An 18,120-nucleotide genomic window follows, 5' to 3' on the forward strand; every position below is an offset into this window, starting at 1 on the left:
CAGGGGAGTCTACTCAGCCTCAGCAGCAGCAGTGGGGAGGCCAAGGGAGTCTACTCAGCCTCAGCAGCAGCAGTGGGGAGGCCACGCTGCTGGGCTGTGACCAGCCAGGGCAAGAGGAAGATGAGGTGCAAGCTGATCACAGCTGCAGCTACCCTGGAGCAACTGCAGGGGAGAGAGAGCCAAACACCTCACCAGTGCCCAAAGCTGCAGCAAGGGACAGTGGTCACACAGTGAACCTGCAAAGATTCAGGGCCCCATTAGGAAACAGTCTGGTGCAGCCCTCAGACAGGTCTCCAGAGTGATGTGAGAGCTCTGTCTTGGGATGGGTTCCAGCTTAGGGAGGCAAGGCCTTGGCCTAGTGCTGGGCATAGTCCTACCATGAGCAAGCAGCTGGACAGAAGAGCCACCCTGGAGGTCCTTCCATCAGCTCTGCTGGCATTCCCAGCACTGCTGAACAGCACTTTGCTCCTGGCTGGAGGTCAGCCCGGGGACACCCTGCCCTGGGGTGGCACAGGCACTGCTCCCTAGCTCTGCAGACATCCTGGTTGGCTCCCTGCTCCTCAGGCTAGCTGCAGTGCTTGTTGCCAGCAGGAAGGCTTAGGGCACTTTAGTCTCTTTTACTTATCTTGAGCAATCATAGAATCATCAAGGTTGGAAAAGATCACCAGGACCAACCTCCTCCCCAACACCTCCACTAGCCCATGTCCTGAGTCCCACAGCTACTTGCTTTTTGACACCTGCAGGGATGGTGACTCCACCACCTCCCTAGGCAGCCTGTCCCAGTGCCTCATCACTCCTTCAGGAAATAAATTCTTCCTAATATCCAAACCAGCCCTCTCCTGGTACAACTTGAGGCTGCTACTTCTTGTCCTGCTGTTACCTGGAAGAAGAGCCCAACACCAGCCTCACTCTAACCTTTCAGGGTGGCTGTGAAGAACAATGAGGTCTGCTCTCATCTTCCTCTTCTTCAGGCAAAATAACCCCAGCTCCCTCAGCCTCTCCTCACCCTCCCTGTCCTCCAAGCCCCTCACCAGCTTCGTTGCCTTTTTCTGGACCTGCTCCAGCCCCTCGAAGTCTTTCTTATACCGCAGTGCCCAGAACTGGACACAGTAGTCAAGGTGCAGCCTCACCAGTGCCAAGTACAGGGGCACCATCACTTCCTTCCTCTCTTATTGACCTTCAGGTGGACAGAATTGCATCCTGTATGCATCCATGGAACTTTGATGCAGCCCTGAATCATGGGAAGAAGCCAAACATCAGCCATGATGGCAAGCAAATGATTATCCCATCCACGGGGCCAGATGCTCCTTGCCACAGCCCTGCGTCTTTCTGCTCCTCACCGTGCTGGGCTAACCAACCCTCTTCTTCCCTGGGCCGTGGAGCTGCTCCTGCCATTCCCCAACAGCATTTTGTTTCCTCTTTGCCCTCTTGCCCTGGCAGAACTATCCACAGAGCAGCAGCTGTCAGGCACACCTCGGGGGTCCTGCTGCATGCTACAGTGCTCCTGGTGCGCTGTCAGTGCAGCTCCGGGCACCCTGCTCTGATCCCATCTTATTTACGGCACATCCTTCCTGGCTGCTCCTGACATCGGTGCCTGAGATGCTGTCATTTAGATTCTGGCTGTGTTTGATTGCAAACTCTCCCCATCTACAAATTCCAGTGACAAGCACTAGATCAGCTCATTTGCATGCCAAAGAGCTCAGCCCGGACCGCTCCTTTTGCCGGCGAGCAGATAAATAACAAACACATGAAAGGATGGAAGCCAATCAGCCAAATTAGCAGGGGATGGCGAGCGATGACGAGCCCTGACATCCCGAGGAGAGGAGGAGGAGAGGAGGAGGCGTGGGACAAGCTTTCCCAGCATCGCCCAGGGCTGCTCAGTCCTCATCCATCTCCCCTCATCCGGCGAGCCAGCAGGGATGTGCATCAACGCCAGGAGACAGCGAGCGAGGGCTGGAGCATGGAATCCTGGCTCTGCAACTCCATACCTGTCTGTGCTCCTCACACCTGCTCTGTGCAAGCATCTGTCACAGGAATCACACATCCCCTGGGACAGCAATTAAAACGTTTTAGACAGTGTGTGGCAAATGGCCTTGCAGCCTGCTCTTCAGCTGGCATCTCTGAGGGCACAGGAGCTGTCCCAGCTCCTCGCTTTGTGGATAGGAGAGCAGGAGGCTTCCGAGCATCACTGCCCTGTGCAGGACGCTCATCTGGTGGTCAGCAGCACCCTGCGGCTGCCAGACCACTTTGTGTGGTTATGGAGGCATCATGAAGCCAGCAGTGCCTGCAGAAGCACAGATGCTCTGAGCTGTCCTCACCTCCTGCTGGCTGTGGCTGGCAGACTGGCATGCTGGTGGTTGGCAGCAGAGGTGTGTGTGGGACCTGCCAACACTGCTGATCTGCCACCACCTGCCTCGGTGCAGGTGCATGGTCGTGCACAGTCACTTAGGGCAGAGATCATGTCCCTGGGCTGAGAACTAGTGAGGCCAGACCTTGAGTCCTGGGGTCAGTTTTGGGGCCTTGACTCCCAGAAGGACACTGAGGGGCTGGAGCAGATCCAGAGAAGGGCAACCAAGTTGGGGAAGGCTCTGGAGAACAGGGCTGGGGAGCAGCAGCTGAGGGAGCCGAGGGTGTTGAGCCTGGAGAAGAGGAGGCTGAGAGGAGACCTCACTGCTCTCTACAGCTCCCTGAAAGGAGGCTGCAGTGAGGTGGGGGTTGGGCTCTTCTCCATAGTTTCAGGTGATAGGAGAGGAAATGGCCTGAAGTGGTGCCAGGTTGGAGATGAGGAACAGTTTGCTTGCTGCAGGAGTGATCAGGGATTGGCACAGGCTGCCCAGGGCAGTAGTGGATTCTCCATCTCTGGAGATGTTCCAGAAATGTGTGGCCATGGCACCTGGGGACAGGGCTTGAGGGCCACAGTGGTGCTGGGTTGATGATCTTAGAGGGCTTTTCCCACCCCAACAATTCCATGAATCCATGATTTATTGCTGTATCCTGCACAGTGACAGACAGGTGCTAGCCACTGATTGTCCTCTCCTGGCAGCTCCTTCCTCTCACCACTCAGCACCCAGGGGCTGCCCAGCAGGGGAGCATCTCTTCCTGTTGTCTGCTGTCAGGCAGCTGATGTGTGCCTGAAGGCTCTGGGGACACAGGCAGGAAGCTTTGCAGGGGTCACTTTTCTTCCATGGATGGGTGCCAGGCTGGCATGGCACTGACCTAGCTGGCACCACCAAGTGGGAGGGCAGCAACAAGGTGAAGAAGCTGCCCCATGGCCCATCCTGAAAGGAAAGTTGCTCAGACCCAGAGCAAGGCTGGTCCTGGGTCTGCAGCAGAGCCAAGAGGCCATAAATGATGCAGATCTCACCAGAGCCCTGGCATTGCCCCCTCCCCCCAAGGGCTGTGGCACTTTGGGGCTGAGCTTGGTGCTGTTGGGGCTCTGAAGGGCACCCACATTGCCCAGGTGCTGCAGTGTACCTCCACCTTCCCTTCTGCCATGGGCTTTGCTCCATTTCTTGTCCTCTGGGGGACTCTCCTCTGCCATCCTTGCCTCTGCTGGACTTAGCTCAGCAGGGATGACCTGATAGGGCTTCATGAGCCCTTGCACGTCCCACCATGGCTTGGTGCCACTGAGGCAGCACCACTTCTGCTTCAGTCTCAGTGAGTGCCAAACCTCTCCCAGCCTGGGGGGAGGGCATTTGCAGCCTCACTGAGGCCGTTTGCAGGATGGTGCTGGGTTGTTCTGGCTCCCAGGTGTTGAGGTGGAGACTGAACCACAGAAGTATGGAGGCTGGGGGGAGGCCTTGGAGCTCACCAAATCCAACTGCTCGCCCAGGACTCACAATCCCACCCCTGCTGCTAAGCCACTGCCACTGAACTCTGTCCCTCAGCACCACCTCCGGGATGGGGACTCCACCACCCCCACGGGCAGCCTCTTCCAGTGCCTCAGAACCTTCTGGAAAGAATTTTTTCCTACTATCCAACCCGACCCTTCCCTGACACAACTTGAGGCCGTTTCCTCTTGTCACTCGTTGCAGGTGGGAGGCGACCAACCCTCACCCTGCTCCAGCCTCCTTTGAGACCTGTAGGGGACGATGAGGTCTCTCCTCAGCCTCCTCTTCCCCAGGCTCACCAGCCCCAGGTCCTTCCGCTGCTCCTCACGCAGTTGTGTTCACGCTTGCCCGTGGGCTCTTCTGCAGCTGGACACGCTGCGGAGCGGCGCCGGGGGCCGCGGGGGTGCCCAGGGGCTGTGCCCGTCCCCCGCTGCCGGCGGCTGAGCAGCGCTGCGGGCAGGCGGCACCGGGCATGGCTGAGGCTGCAGCGCCACCTGGCGGCCGCTCCCTGCCGCGCCGGGCGCGGTCCCAGCCGGGAAGGGGAAGCGGCAGAGCGCCAGGCTGGGGGCACCGCTGCCACACGCAGCCTGCGGCAGCCTGCGGGACCGCGCCGGGAGAGGCTGGAGCTCCCCAGAAGGGGCTGTCAGCCAGGTGGGGTTGGCCTCTTCTCCCTGGTGACAGGAGGTAGGATGCTAAGAAAGGGCCTCGAGTCGCACCCCAGGAGGTTTTGGTTGGACGTTAGAAGAAACTTCACTGAAACAGTGTTCAGAGACTGAAATAGGCTCCCCAGGGAGGTGGCTGAATCCCCATCGCTGGAGGTGCTCAAAGGCTGCAGAGATGTGGTGCTGAGGGCCATGGTTTGGCTCCAGCCTCAGCAGAGCTACAGAATGGTTGGACTCACCCTTCCACCAGGGACTCTGTGAGCCTAAGCAGAGGCCAGAGCCCCCAGCTTGCTTCCATGCCAATGCTCCCAGAGGAAGGAGCTGGCCTAGCCCTCGGCAGCTCCTCCTGCCCCAGCTAAAGGCTGAAGGAGCCAGAAAAGGCTGATTTTGTGTCCCAGCTGCAGCGCAGGAGGAGATGCTCTGTGAGTCTGTGATGGGAGAAGAAAAGTTGGCTTGAACACAGGAACACTGAGAGCCAAGTAAGTGGGGCTCAGCAGTGCTCAGGAGCCTCAGGTACCTGAGGAGGTGCTTCCTGGACCAGCAGCATCTTCCAGGGAGTGCTGGAAATCCATAACTACCCCCTGGTAATTCAGCATGGGGTTAACAGCCAGTCAGGGCCAGGGGACAGGGCAGCACCAGGACACAGCCATCAATCCATCCCAGATGGAGAAGTCTCCTTTTGGCTGTGTATTAGGAAAGGGCAGGAGGGCAGGAACACAATTAGTGTCCAGCAGCACCCTGTGGGGCCAGGGAGGTCCCTCCAAACTCACCTATCATCTTCTCTTGACACAATTAGAGGTCTGGCTGACAGAGGAGCTCTGCTGCTAGCAGGAGGTTGTGTTTCTCCTCAGCACCTGGTTTATTTTGGGCTTGCTGATTACAAGCATCTTATATGGCATTAAGAGGGCATCTGCCACTAATTAGAGACCAGCCCAGTGACACATCTCCAAAGGCTGATGGAGATGCACTGAGTGGAGTCTTGCTTGGCAAGAGTCTCGGGCTGATTGCTGCTTTCCCACCAGTCACTGCCTTTTTCAGCTGCTTTGGAAATGATGCCACTTTTCTGGGGACCGCTGGAGGTGGTGGGCAGGGGGAACAGAGCTCTTGGCAGGCCCCCTCAGCTCTGCCACCATCCTGCTCTCAGGCCTACACACCACTCTCTTGATCATCCTCTGGGCTCCTGTGTTCGCTTTGGGCACTCCAATGTCTCTTTCTCCTGCTGTCACAGGACTCCTGAATGGAGACTCCAGGTGGGCATGGACCAGAAAGCTCATCACAGCCACCCACTGCATGCCCCTGGGCTGGCCTGGCCAGTCCCCAGTGGCCCAAGGATGTTCACCTGATGGGGTCAGACTATCTCATCCTTCTGCTCCCTGCCACAGCAGGGGGCTTGGGCACTACTTTTGGGTGCTTTCGTGGCAGAGCTGAACGTGCATCCCTGGGCACTTTTCCTGGGCTGGATGGTGGGAGGAGCTGGCTTTTTTGTTTTGCAGCTCTGGGTGCAGATGTGCTCAGCTCCTGCAGTTGCCCACATCTGGCTGGGGCAAGGCACAGACACTCAGAGGGCACTGGGAGCAACCTCAGTGTCAGAGACCCTCATCTTCTCTGCTCTGCTACAGAGGCAAGGTCCCCAAATAACTGAATGAGGGCAATGGGGAGATGTTCACCAAGGAGTCTTGAGGCCCTGCTGAGCCACACAGGCCCTGACTATCTCTTTGCTGGAGCCCTGCCAGGTGCAGAACTAAGGTCAGCATCTGGAGGGCTCAGCCCCTAGAAGCAGCAGTGACAAGACTGGGTAGCAGTGACAGCCCACAGTCCAGAGCAGCCACCAAGTGTGACATCTGGGCCCTTGGATGGCTCTGTCACTTGTCCCCTCCTGCAGTGGCAGAACTGTGGCATGCCTTTGGCACCCTGTACCCTTGTATTGCTTTGTGTACTGTCACCCCAGCCCCTGCTGCAGGGCCCATGCTGAGTCAGGCTGGGAGCTCCATGGCCCTGCATTTCTGCTGACCCAGCTTTTCCCTGTGACCAGCACAGCTAAGGTCAAGGGAAAGGGGAAGAGAGAGTGAAGAGAAAGTGAAACCTGGCACTTCCCCAGACGGGCAAAGAGGAAGAGAGAGTGAAGAGAAAGTAAAACTTGGCACTTCCCCAAGCAGGCAAGCCCTGGTGCCTGTGAGAACTTCTCCTCATCCTGCTCCTCTTCCTGCCTGCACCCGGGGAAGAGCTCCCAGCAAGCAGCTGCTGCTCAGACTGGTCTGTGTCCACCCCCAGCAAGGAGGTAAGTCACCCCAAGTCACTGGGGTCTCAGCTCCTCTGCCATTGCTCTCCGGTCCTTTTTCCCTGTCCCCCTCCTTTCTTCACTTGCCCACTCCATAAGGGTTTAAGTAAGAAAAGAGGAAGAAGATGTGGGGAGGAAGGGGCTGCAGGAATCTGTCTTTGCACCGTGTGGCTGTGGGCACCATTGGGCACCACAGGCTTGTCCTGAGCTGAGTGCCTCAGCTTCTGGGCTAGGTCTGTGTGCTCAGGAGGTGTCTTCTCCCACCCAGCTCTGCGCTGAAGGTCTGGACCCCTTCTGCCTGTGGATCCCATTCCTGTTTGTCCCTTCTATGATGTTCTCCTGCATCCCTTCCTCACTTGTGCTCTCTCTCCCATGGTACCACTGCTCACTGGTACCACTGCTGGAAGCAGTACCCTCTGCATGCACCTGATGTGTCACCACCCATGCTCAGGACAGGCCCAAAGGGTTTACGCTGTGCCATGGGCACAGCCTGGCCACGGGCACATGCCAGAGATGTTTTCTGGCACCAATGGTTGTGCTGATGAGAGCACCTTGTGTGTCTGTGCCAAGGCGCAGCTGTGTGCTTGCTGTGTGCCTCCCTCCACCCCCGCTTCCCTCATCTCTGTACTGGCAGGGAGGCAGGATGCAGCCCAGGCTTTGGCTGGCAGCTGGCACACTGGCAGCAGTGCTGGGCACGGCCCTGCTGGAGGACAGTGTGTGTTGGGCACCAGATGGCAAGGATGGATTCCCAGGAGTCCCTGGCCTCAAGGGGAGGCCAGGGCAGAAGGGTGATGTGGGAGAACCAGGTAAGGGGGAGCTGGGGCTGTGTGCTGCATATGGCCTGGGAGCATCAGGCCTCTTGGTAGGAGCATCATGGACTGGGAAAGCAGCTCAGGAGAGATCAGACATGCACAAATTTCTCCTCCTGAGGAGGGGAGACCTTTAGGCTGAGGGGAGACTTCTACCTCTCTCTGTAGCTCCCTGAAGGGATGTTGCCACGAGGTGGGTGCTGGTCTCCTCTCCCAGGTAACAGGTGCCAGACTGAGAGGGAATGGTCTCAAGCTGCACCAGGGGAGGCTTAGGATGGACACCAGGAAAGAAAAAGTTCAACTGAAAGAGCTGTGGGGCACAGGGAGATGGCAGAGGCCCCATCCCTGGTGGGGTTTAGAGCAGTGTTGATGAGGTGCTTGAGGATATGGCTCAGCGCTGGGCTTGGCAGAGCAGGGTGATCTCGAAGGTCTTTTCCCAGCTCAATGGGTCTATGACTGTTCCTCACCACCTGTCCCCAGGGAAATCAGTGCTCAGCACAGGCACCCGGGGGCCAAAGGGGATGCTGGCGAGACAGGGGCCCCTGGCAGCCCGGGCGCGATTGGCCTCCCAGGCCCGGCCGGTGCCGCCGGCTTGCAGGGACCCCCGGGGCTGAAGGGGCTGAAGGGGCTGAAGGGGCTGAAGGGGCAGGCTGGCAGCTTCCTGGGGCAGCCGCGGGCTGCCTTCTCTGCCTGCCGGCGCTCCCCGCCGGCCCGCGGCAGCACAGCGGTGCTCGACAGCATCATCACCAACGAGGAGAGCCACTACAGCGCCCGGAGCGGAGACCTCACCTGCCGCGTCCCCGGCGGCTACTACTTCGCCTACCAGGTGGTGTCCAGCGGGAACCTGTGCCTGAGCATCACCAGGAACGGCGAGCCCGTGGCCAGCTTCTGCGACAACAGCCGCAGCCTGCTGCAGCTGAACTCCGGCAGCACTTGCTCAGCCTGGCCGAGGGTGACCGCGTCTGGCTCCGCACCGACCCGGGCCGGGGCAGCGCTATCTACAGCGGCCCCGACGCCGACAGCGTCTTCAGCGGCTTCATGCTGGCCCCGCAGCGGGGCTGACGGCCGGCGGCTGGGCCCCGCTCAGCTCCGGAGCGCCTCGGTCTGTGCCTGCAGCTCTGCCCCCTCTGATTGTGCGGGGTGGGTCAGTACCGCAGCAAACGGAGATGCTCCCAAACTGAGCCACCCCAGGGGTCCTGTGTTCCCACCAGTGCCGCAAAGCCACCAGTGTGGGTCACCAACATAGCAGTGAGACCCCTTCTAGCAGCTGCCTCTGTGCCAAACCTGCCTGCTCCATCCTAGAGGCAGAGGACAACTGTCCTCAGCAGCCCTTTCCCCCCCTGGGCAGTCACTGAGGTCCACTGCCCAGCTCTGACTCTTCTCTCCTGAGCAGGACCTCACCACATGCCACCACCTCTGCTGCACCAGCCATGGCAAACACCTTTGTGCCAGGCCACCACTGCCTCTCATGTCCTCTCCATCAGCATGAATAAACTCTTCTTCCACACCAGCTGCTTGGCTTCTTTCCTATTGTTGTGCCTTTCCCAAACCATTCATGTCCTGGGCCTCTTCCCACTCTGCTCAGGGAGAGCAGTGATCCCAGCTTGCCCCTGGCCAAGCACAGACCCTGACTGCAGAGGCAGAAGGACCCAAGGGAGCTGAGTGTGCAAGCAGAACTGGAGCTCCAGGGAGGAATGGGAAACCCGAGGTAAGCCTGTGTGTGTCCTTTCCCAGAGCTGTGCCCTGCGGGTGGCAGATCATGCACCACACCTGCCTGGGCCTCTGCTGGCACCCAGGCTCTCCAGGGGGGTGAAAGGCAGCTGTGGTCCACCAGCCCCCCAACACAGGGAGCATGCACAGGGGCATCAGGGGGAGTGGTGGTTGTGAGGCGATGATGGTGGAGCTGTAAGGTGATGTCTGCTCTTTGGCTTGGAGTGAGGCCAGTGGGCATCAGCCTAGGCTGGGCACCTGTCCAGCCTGACATCAGGCATCCAGAAAGCTCTTTGGATTGGAGTGAGGCCAGTGGGCATCAGTCTAGGCTGGGCACCTGCCCAGCCTGACATCAGGCAGCCAGAAAGCACCAGGGAAGACTGCTCCTCGGAGGAGCTGTGACACACATGGGGCAGTCAAATGTCTCCATCCCTGGACTAGCATGGAGGAGGACAGGTCATGGGCAGGCTGCAACACCATGCCCAGGGATGCTGGGACCTCAGCAAATCCAGCACCCAGGAGAGCTGGCAGAGCAGGGGGAGCAGGGAGCACAGACAGTCTGCAGGTCGGGCAGAACCTCAAGGAGCAATGTCCTTCACTCCTGAGACCTAGGGGAGCAGCATCTCCTGCTGAAGAAAGGGTGAGATCAGCTGTGTCCAGGGAGCTGCAGCCCAGCATGGTGCAATGGTCTGCAGCAGCATCTGCTGTGGGTTTGGGGCACCAGAGCAGGAGAGCATTGGGTTGGCCACAGGTGCTGCATCCAGACAGAAAGTCCAACCCTCCTTGTGCCATCAGAGGCTGTCCTGGGGGCAGGGATGAGCCCAGAGCCTGCCTCTGCATCTCTGCCTCCCCACTGCCTGGCAGCTGGGATAGGGGACACTGAGGACACAGCCATGGCAGCCAGGTGCTCCTGGTGCAGTCAGCCCCATAGCATGGAAGCTCCTCTGGTCTGGAAGCCACTCTGCTGTGGCCTCTCACCCCAACCCTTTCCTTCCCTTTCCAGAGCACCAACATGAGGCACAGCTTCTGGGAGCAGCTCCATCTGGCCCTTGCCCTTCTACTCTTAATTCTGGGGTCCACTGTGACTGAAGATGCCCCTCACAGCTGCTATGGGATCCCAGGGCTGCCAGGCATGCCAGGGCTGCCAGGCAAGGACAGCCAGGATGGTCTGAAGGGAGCCAAAGGTGAGCCTGGTGGGTGAGCAAGGAGGGGAGGGATGCAGGCTGCTGAGAGGTGGCCACTGACTGCTCCGTGGGTGGTCCACCGTAGTCTGCAGCTGTGGAGAGCATCCTCTGTGCAAGGGCAGGAGAAGAGGAGTCTGGAGAGAGGCAACAGCCATCTCCTGCCTGAGGGAAGGGCTTGGAGGAGCCTCTGTTCACATCCTGCCGTTGGCCCTGACTGCTTTTCACTCCCTGCTGCCCCACAGGTGTCCCAGCCACTCCTGCAACACAAGGGCCCAAGGGCACGAAAGGAGACCCTGGCAGCCCTGGCCTGCCAGGCAAGCAGGGCCCCACGGGTTTCCGTGGCCCCCCCGGACTGCCCGGGCCAGTGGGCACGCCTGGGGCACCAGGAATGCCAGGCAGCTACAGGCACAAGTTCCAGTCAGCATTGTCAGTGATGAGGCAGACCAGGGGGCACCCCCTGAGGAACGTCCCTGTGGTGTTCAACCAAGCCATCCCCAACAGCACCCGCGACACCACAGCGGCAGCGTCACCAGCAGGCTCCCTGGCCCCTGCTGCTTTGTCCTGCACACCTCCCAGACTGCCAACCTGTGCCATCCTCCACACCCCCCAGACTGTCAACCTGTGCCATCCTCTACGAGGATGAGAGGGGGTGGCCAGCTTCTGTGGCCACAAGACCAGCGCCGTGCAGGTCAGCTCTGGGGGTGTGCTCCTCCACGAGGGCCTTGAGAGCCAGGTCTGGCTGGCAGTGAATGACTACAGTGGCATGGTGGGCACCAGCTGCGCCGACAGCACCTTCCCAGGGTTCCTGCTCTGCCCAGACTAGCGAACCACCAGAGCTCACCCTGGCACATCACCCATTCACCCTGCCCTGCAAACACAGCTGCTTACCACCAGGCTCTTGCTGCTGCTGCTCCAAGTTTCTTTCCTGTGTGGGCAGCCCCAGCACGGGGGGCAGCACCATCTGCCAGGCACAGCCTCCTAACCTGGGCACTGACCAGGGGTAACTGACACTTCTGGATGTACCTACCTGTACCCAGAGTGATGGTGCCAAGCCCCCAGGGCTCTGCTGGCACTGCCATTTTCATCTACCCTGATAACCTTCTGCTGCCTTCTGCTGCCAGAGTCAGAGGTGCCTCTGTGGCTATCTGTGCCCATCTGAGTGGCACCAGGGACATTTAGGTGCCATGGAGCAGGCTCTAAGCCACAACCTGGCTGTGGAAAGTGTCAATAAAGCCCTCCCCAGAGCACCTGGCCTAGAGTGTTCCTTCCTCCCAGATGTGGCTGCTGCAGACAGAGCCCATGTGTGGATGGATGGAGGGTTGGGGGGGTGTAGGGGGTGCACATCTGTGTGGCATCAGAGTGTCTCCAAACCCTCACTGGCTCAGCCACCCTCACCATCCATGAGCACCACACACCATTGCCAGCCCTGGCTTTGCTGGGTGGGGTAGGAGCCCAGCTGCACTGACTGCAGGGAGGGAACAGTTCCACACACACAGCCCCCACCTGGGGGGTACTAAAGCTCCTCCACCAGGCACCTCGATGTTCTCCTTCCCCTCCAGGTGGATGCAATTCAGCTGCAATTCAGCAGCTCACACACCGAAGCCCCCAGCCAAGCCTCCAGAGACTGGGATAAGCACAGGGTCCTGGTCTCAGCAGGGACAAGGCAGGGAAGTATCCTGTGCCAGACCAAAGGAGCTTGTGGGTCTGGAGGCTACAGAGCCCACCAAGACACAGTGCAGGTTCTTCCTGGTGGCTTATGGTTTTCAGGCTGGACTGGATGACTTCTAAAGGTCCCCTCCAACACAGCCCATGCTGTGACTCTGTGATTGCCCCTGCCAAAGGAGGTCACCTCCCCCAAATGCCCTGTGCTCCACTCTGCAGTGCAGCAGCAGCAAGCAGGACTGGAAATGCTTTTACAACAGGGAGAAACCACTTCCCATCCACCACTGCTAGGAGAGCCTGGGAGGGTAGAGTCAAGGTGCTGGATGGTGAGATCCTGTAGAATCATACACATAGAATCAACCAGGTGGGAAGAGAGCTCCAAGCTCCTCCAGCCCAACCTAGCACTCAGCCCTGGCTAACCAGCCAGACCATGGCACTCAGTGCCCCAGCCAGGCTTGGCTTCAACACCTCCAGGCATGGTCACTCCACCACCTCCCTGGGCAGCCCATTCCAGTGCCAATCACTCTCCCTGCCAACAACAACAACTCCCTCCTAACAGCCAGACTGGACCTGCCCTGGCACAGCTTAAGGCTGTGTCCCCTTCTTCTGTCCCTGGCTGCCTGGCAGCAGAGCCCAATCCCACCTGGCCACAGCCTCCCTGCAGGCAGCTGCAGGCAGCAATCAGCTCTGCCCTGAGCCTCCTCTGCTGCAGGCTGCACACCCCCAGCTCCCTCAGCCTCTCCTCACAGGGCTGTGCTCCAGGCCCCTCCCCAGCCTTGCTGCCCTTCTCTGGGCACCTTCCAGCACCTCAACATCTCTCTGCAATGGAGGAGCCCAGAACTGGACACAGCACTCAAGGGGTGGCCTGAGCAGTGCTGAGCACAGGGGCACAAGAACCTCCCTTGTGCTGCTGCCCACACTGCTCCTGAGCCAGCCCAGGATGCCATTGGCTCTGCTGCCCACCTGGGCACTGCTGCCTGCTCTGCAGCTCCTCTCCCAGCACCCCCAGCTCCCTCTCTGCCTGGCTGCTCTCAGCCACTCTGGCCCCAGCCTGCAGTGCTGCTTGGAGTTGTTGTGGCCAAAGTGCAGAACCCTGCCCTTGGCCTTGTTCAGTCTCATCCCCTTGGCCTCTGCCCACCCATGCAGCCTGGCCAGGTCTCTCTGCAGGGCTCTGCTACCCTCCAACAGCTCCACAGCTGCTCCTAGCTTGGTGTCATCTGCAAACTCACTGCTGCTGGACTCAATCTCCTGCTCCAGATCATCAGTGAAGATATTGAACAGGACTGTGCCCAGCACTGCTCCCTGGGGCACACCACTGGTGCCAGCTGCCAGCTGCATGTGGCACCATTCACCACCACTCTCTGGGCCCTGCTCTCCAGCCAGTTCTTGACCCATATCAGAGTGAATCTGTCCAAGCCAGGAGCTGCCAGCTGTGCCAGGAGCTGCCTGTGGCAGACTGTGCCAAAGGCTTTGCTGCAGTCCAGGCAGCCTCCATGCACAGCCTGCCCCACACCCACCGGGGGGAACCTGATTGTAGGAGGAGATCAGGTTGGTCAGGCAGGACCTGCCCTTCCTAAACCGCTGCTGGCTGGGCTGTAGCATCCTCTGAGCCTACTGGGACCTCTCAGCAGAGCTGGTGTCTGTGTGGAGAAGCCTGAAGGGAGCTGAAGTGTTCTGCAGTCCTGAGGGGACTTGTCTGGAGATCTTGTCTGGAGCTCCCAGCAATGTTCCCCGCAGTGAGCACACCTGAGGAGAATCCAGGGACCCTCAGGGCACAGCAGACACCACTCTGCTCCCCAGGGCCAGAGCTGCATGCCCGAGGGGCCCTGGTGTGGGGATGGCACATTCTGCTGAGCCAGACAGGATGGTGGATATGGAATTGCCACAGAAAGGGCAGGAGCTAAAGATAAACAAGGAGATGTGGCCCAGATCTTCTCACAATAACCCTTCCAGCCAACTTCTGCTTCCCCTCAGGGGCATTTCCAAGCAGCAGGCTGCTGAGCCCTGCTCCATCTCCCCATCCTTGCGACAAGAAGCTCAAGGTAGAAGCCAGACATTGGCAAGGCTGTGCCTCAGCTCCCCGCTGCAGGGAGGAGCATGTGGGGAGGCCAGCAGCAGCACTGGCACTTTGCTGTGACCTGGGGCAGGGCAGAGAGGGAGCTGATGGGCTGGGGGGGCAGAGAGCCCTGCTGGCATCCTGACCTCTCCTCCTCCACTGCGTGGGGGAAAAGGGAGATGGGAAGCAGAGATGGCAAATACCCCAAGGGGTGACCAGGGACTGGGCAGTCTGAAAGGTGTCCAGGGGGTGCTCTGCTGCCCTGAGATGCTCTTGCCAAGTGCCTGGGCATGGGCTGGGGACCTGTGGATCGGTCCTGGCACCTGCCACATCTGAGCTGCTGTGGTTGGAGGATCCAACTCACCAAGCTCTTTTCCTGCTGACATCAGCATTTCAGTGCTGGGAAAGTCCACCTGAGGCCAGAGAATGCAGCTGGGGTTATCTACACCCAGCTGCAGCCCCCAAGTGCCCACACCTGTACCAGGAGCCAGGGGGTGGAGATGAGCTGTGGGATGCAGGGAGGGCAGGAGGAAGAAGGGAGCCCAGGAGCTGGAAGCCCAGATGACTCTCCCAAGTGACTGTCCCAGGGAGTCTGGTTAGAGAAACACTCCTGGGATGAAGCAGGCATGTGGTAGGACACAGGCAGAACCCACAGGGGTAGGAGGGCAGGTTTGGGGGTTTTGTTGCCATCTGCAAGGACTGAAGCTCTCCCTCGGGCATGGTGGGATGCCAGAGCTGTCTCCTTGCAGGTAGTGAAGCTGCCCTGGCCTGGAGAAGGATTTTACCCTGCAGGTGTGCTCCTAAGGTGGGATGGGAGCCATGGGGACTCAGAGCAGCAGCAACCTGTAGCCCATGCCCATGGCAGGAGCATGGCCAGGCTGACATCAGGCCTCTGGGGCAGGCCAACCTGTGCCCAGATACTCATGTGGCTGAAGTGCTGAGCTCTTGCTGGGCCCTCTGAGGCCATGGGGACAGTGGATTTGGCGCTGCAGCAGGAAGTTTGCCTTCCCTGAGGGTCTCACCCTCCAGAGCCTCCAATATCTTTCCCATGCCCCCCACTGCCCAAGCCCCTCACCATACTTCCATGCTCCAGCAGATGCAGGCTGTGTGGGCACTCCTGCTCTGCCTGGCTGCAGGGCACCTTGCAAGTGCCAACCTCTGCAAGACCCATGGCACCATCCTGGGCATCCCCGGGTCACCAGGACTGCCTGGCAGCAATGGCATAGATGGGGTGAACGGCCCGAAGGGTGAGCCAGGTAGGGAGCAGGCAGTGTTGTCTTGGGAACACTGGGAGCAGGGAAAGGCAGTGCCAGGCATGGTCCTGGGAAAGCCACCCTTGGTCCACCAGTCCCTGTGGGGCCTCGCCAGGCAGCAGTGGTGCTCGGGGACAGGAGGGACCGGGCAGGCCATAGACCCCAAGGGACCTGGGGAGGGAGGAGGCATGAGAGCGAGGGGTGTCACATCTGCCAGGTGGGCAGGGGTCTCTGCTGCCCTGCACCCCAGAGCAAGTACTGGTGTTTTCCACCCCAGTGCCCCCTCCACAGACCTGTGGAGCTCGAGTGTGACCATGAGGACTCCATCTCCTGCTTTCCAGGGCGCCCTGGCCAGGTGGAGAATGAAGTGGACAGGGGAGAGAAGGGAGACCCAGGACTGCCCGGGTACCCCGGGAAGACTGGACCCAGGGGTATCCTGGGGCAAATGGGACTACCAGGTCCCATGGGACTCCCTGGCCCTGAGGGAGACCCTGGTGACTACAAGGCCACTGTGCAGTCTGCCTTCTCGGCTGCCAGGTCCCTGGGCTACCCGCGGCAGGAGCAGCCTGTGCGCTTCAACCGCGTCCTGGTCAAGGAGAAGGGGCACTGCAGCAGCCGCTCCACCTGCCGCATCCCGGGCAGCTACTGCTTCACCTACCACGTCACCTCCCGGGGCAACCTGTGCCTCAGCCTGAGGAAGGGTCGGGGTGGCAGCAGGGTGAGAAAGTGGTGACCTTCTGTGACTATGTGCACAGCACCTACCAGACCACCACGGTCCTCGAGGCGGCAGTGAACGAGTCTGTCTGGCTGGAGCCGACAGACAAGAACAACCTGGTGGAGATGGAAGGGTCCGACAGCATCTTCTCTGGCTCCCTCATCTTCCCTGACTCCCAGGTGTCCTTCTGAAGCCCTTCTGCTGTTGGCTGGCTCCTGCAGGGCTGCTGCAAATGCCCGAGCCAGGTTTGGTGCCCTAAGTGCACTGCTGCAGGTCTTGCACATTAAACGACAGCTTCCTGTGCTTGCTTCCTTGCTTTCTTCCTGCCTAGGGTTTGCCTCCTTCTCTGGAGGCTTTCAAATCTGTCTGTGTGACCTGCCCTGGGTAACCCTGCTTTGGCAGGAGGGGTTGCCCTCAATGATATCTGGAGTTGCCTTCCTCCTCACAGTGAGGGTGGTGAGACACTGGAGCAGGTTGCCCAGGGAGGTGTTCAAAGCCAGGCTGAATGAGGCCTTGAGCAACCTGTTCTAGTGGGAGGTGTCCCTGCCTATGGTGAGGGGTTGGAAGTGGCTGAGCTTTGAGCTCCCTTCCAGCCTAACCCATTCCACGATTGTATGATTCCAACCCCTACCATTCCATGACTCTGTGGTAAGAGCTGAGGACCCCAAGGGTGTCCCTGTCCCTGGTGACAACCCAGCACTGTACCTGGGTGGGTGGGTGGGTTGCCTGCAGCCCCCAGCCCAGTCGTGGCAGCAGCAGGACGTGAAGTCCCCATAGGTGTAACATGGGGTGCTCAGGGCACGGGAGAGGAGAGCTTTGGTGGGGGTTCAGGATTTAAAGGGGGCTAGACGAAGGGGCTGATGATCAGGGGTCTTGGGCAGGGGGCAGATACGGACTGGGTGTCATGACTGAGCTCTCGGGGTCTGCTTGGGGGTCCAGGGCCCCCCAGGCCTGGGCTGCACAGGTGTCCCTGCCCCGGAGCAGGACGGTGGCTGGCGCGGCCGGTTTGGGCGCTTCGGCTCCTGCCCAGGGTCGTTTGCCGGCAGGTGGCACTGGAGGCTGGGTCAGGGATCTGCTCGCCCAAGGAGCATCCTTGTCCCGCTGGCTGGGGACACAAAGCCTGCAGGGACAGGGCAGCGGTGCGGCGGAGCAGCCCTGGGAGGATGCACCAGGCACAGTGGCAGATGCCTTTCGCAGCCCTGGGTCTACGGCTTGCCCTCACCACCGTGTCCCTCTGTCCTCTGCCTTGCAAAACCTGTGCCTCCTGTCCCCAGGGCTGCAGCCAGCTCACGTTCCCAGACCTCCACCCCTATCAGAAAGTGGGGACAGATATGTCTGGTACTGCATCCCACAGGTCAGGAGCAGGCTGCTCTTCAAATTCAGCTGCATTGCTCCTGCCGTTTCTCAGCGGCAGATGCAGCATCCCAGATGAAATCAGGGCAGCAGGGCAGGGGCAGGGCAAGAGCAGTGTCTGGCCCCCAGAGCAGAGCCTGGGCAGCAGTCACAGAGCCACAGAATTTCCTAGGCTGGGAAAAACCTTTAAGATCTAATCCAGCCATCAGCCTAACACTGACAAGTCCTTGACCCTCAGCACCACATCCACACAACTCTCAAGCACCTCCAGGGACGGAGACTTCACCTGGGCAGCCTGTGCCAGTGCCTGACAACCCTCTCAGGGAAGACATTTTTCCTGATATCCAACCCTAATCTCCCCTGATGCAGCTTGAGGCCATTTCCTCATTTTCTCTTGCCCCCCACCTGGCTCCAGCCTCCTTTCAGGCTGCTGCAGAGAGCAATGAGGTCTCCTCACAGCCTTCTCTTCTCCAGACTACACACTCCCAGCTCCCTCAGCTGCTCCTCCCCTGTTCTCCAGACCCTTCCCCAGCTTTTGCCCTTCTCTGGACCTGCTCCACCCCCTCAATGTCCTTCTTGGACTGAGAGCCCAAAATCTAACCCCAGTG

At 59.7% G+C, this 18,120-nt stretch overlaps 3 protein-coding genes across 3 annotated transcripts; all 3 read left to right on the forward strand.

Moving 5' to 3' along the window:
• The first annotated feature begins 7,413 nt into the window (after nt 1-7,413).
• C1QA (complement C1q A chain) lies at nt 7,414-8,641 on the forward strand. Its single transcript, XM_064172179.1, is given in 4 exon segments — nt 7,414-7,576; nt 8,060-8,089; nt 8,092-8,508; nt 8,511-8,641. Coding segments are annotated over 4 exon segments (741 nt in total).
• Nucleotides 8,642-10,301: 1,660 nt separating this feature from the next.
• LOC135190566 (complement C1q subcomponent subunit C-like) lies at nt 10,302-11,296 on the forward strand. The gene is given in 4 exon segments (XM_064172031.1): nt 10,302-10,482; nt 10,716-10,988; nt 10,991-11,086; nt 11,118-11,296. Coding segments are annotated over 4 exon segments (729 nt in total).
• Nucleotides 11,297-15,275: 3,979 nt separating this feature from the next.
• Nucleotides 15,276-16,350, forward strand: C1QB (complement C1q B chain). The gene is given in 3 exon segments (XM_064171736.1): nt 15,276-15,447; nt 15,786-16,153; nt 16,156-16,350. Coding segments are annotated over 3 exon segments (735 nt in total).
• Nucleotides 16,351-18,120: the final 1,770 nt, after the last annotated feature.

The sequence above is a fragment of the Pogoniulus pusillus genome, chromosome 36, assembly GCF_015220805.1.
Source record: "Pogoniulus pusillus isolate bPogPus1 chromosome 36, bPogPus1.pri, whole genome shotgun sequence".
Taxonomy (NCBI): domain Eukaryota; kingdom Metazoa; phylum Chordata; class Aves; order Piciformes; family Lybiidae; genus Pogoniulus; species Pogoniulus pusillus.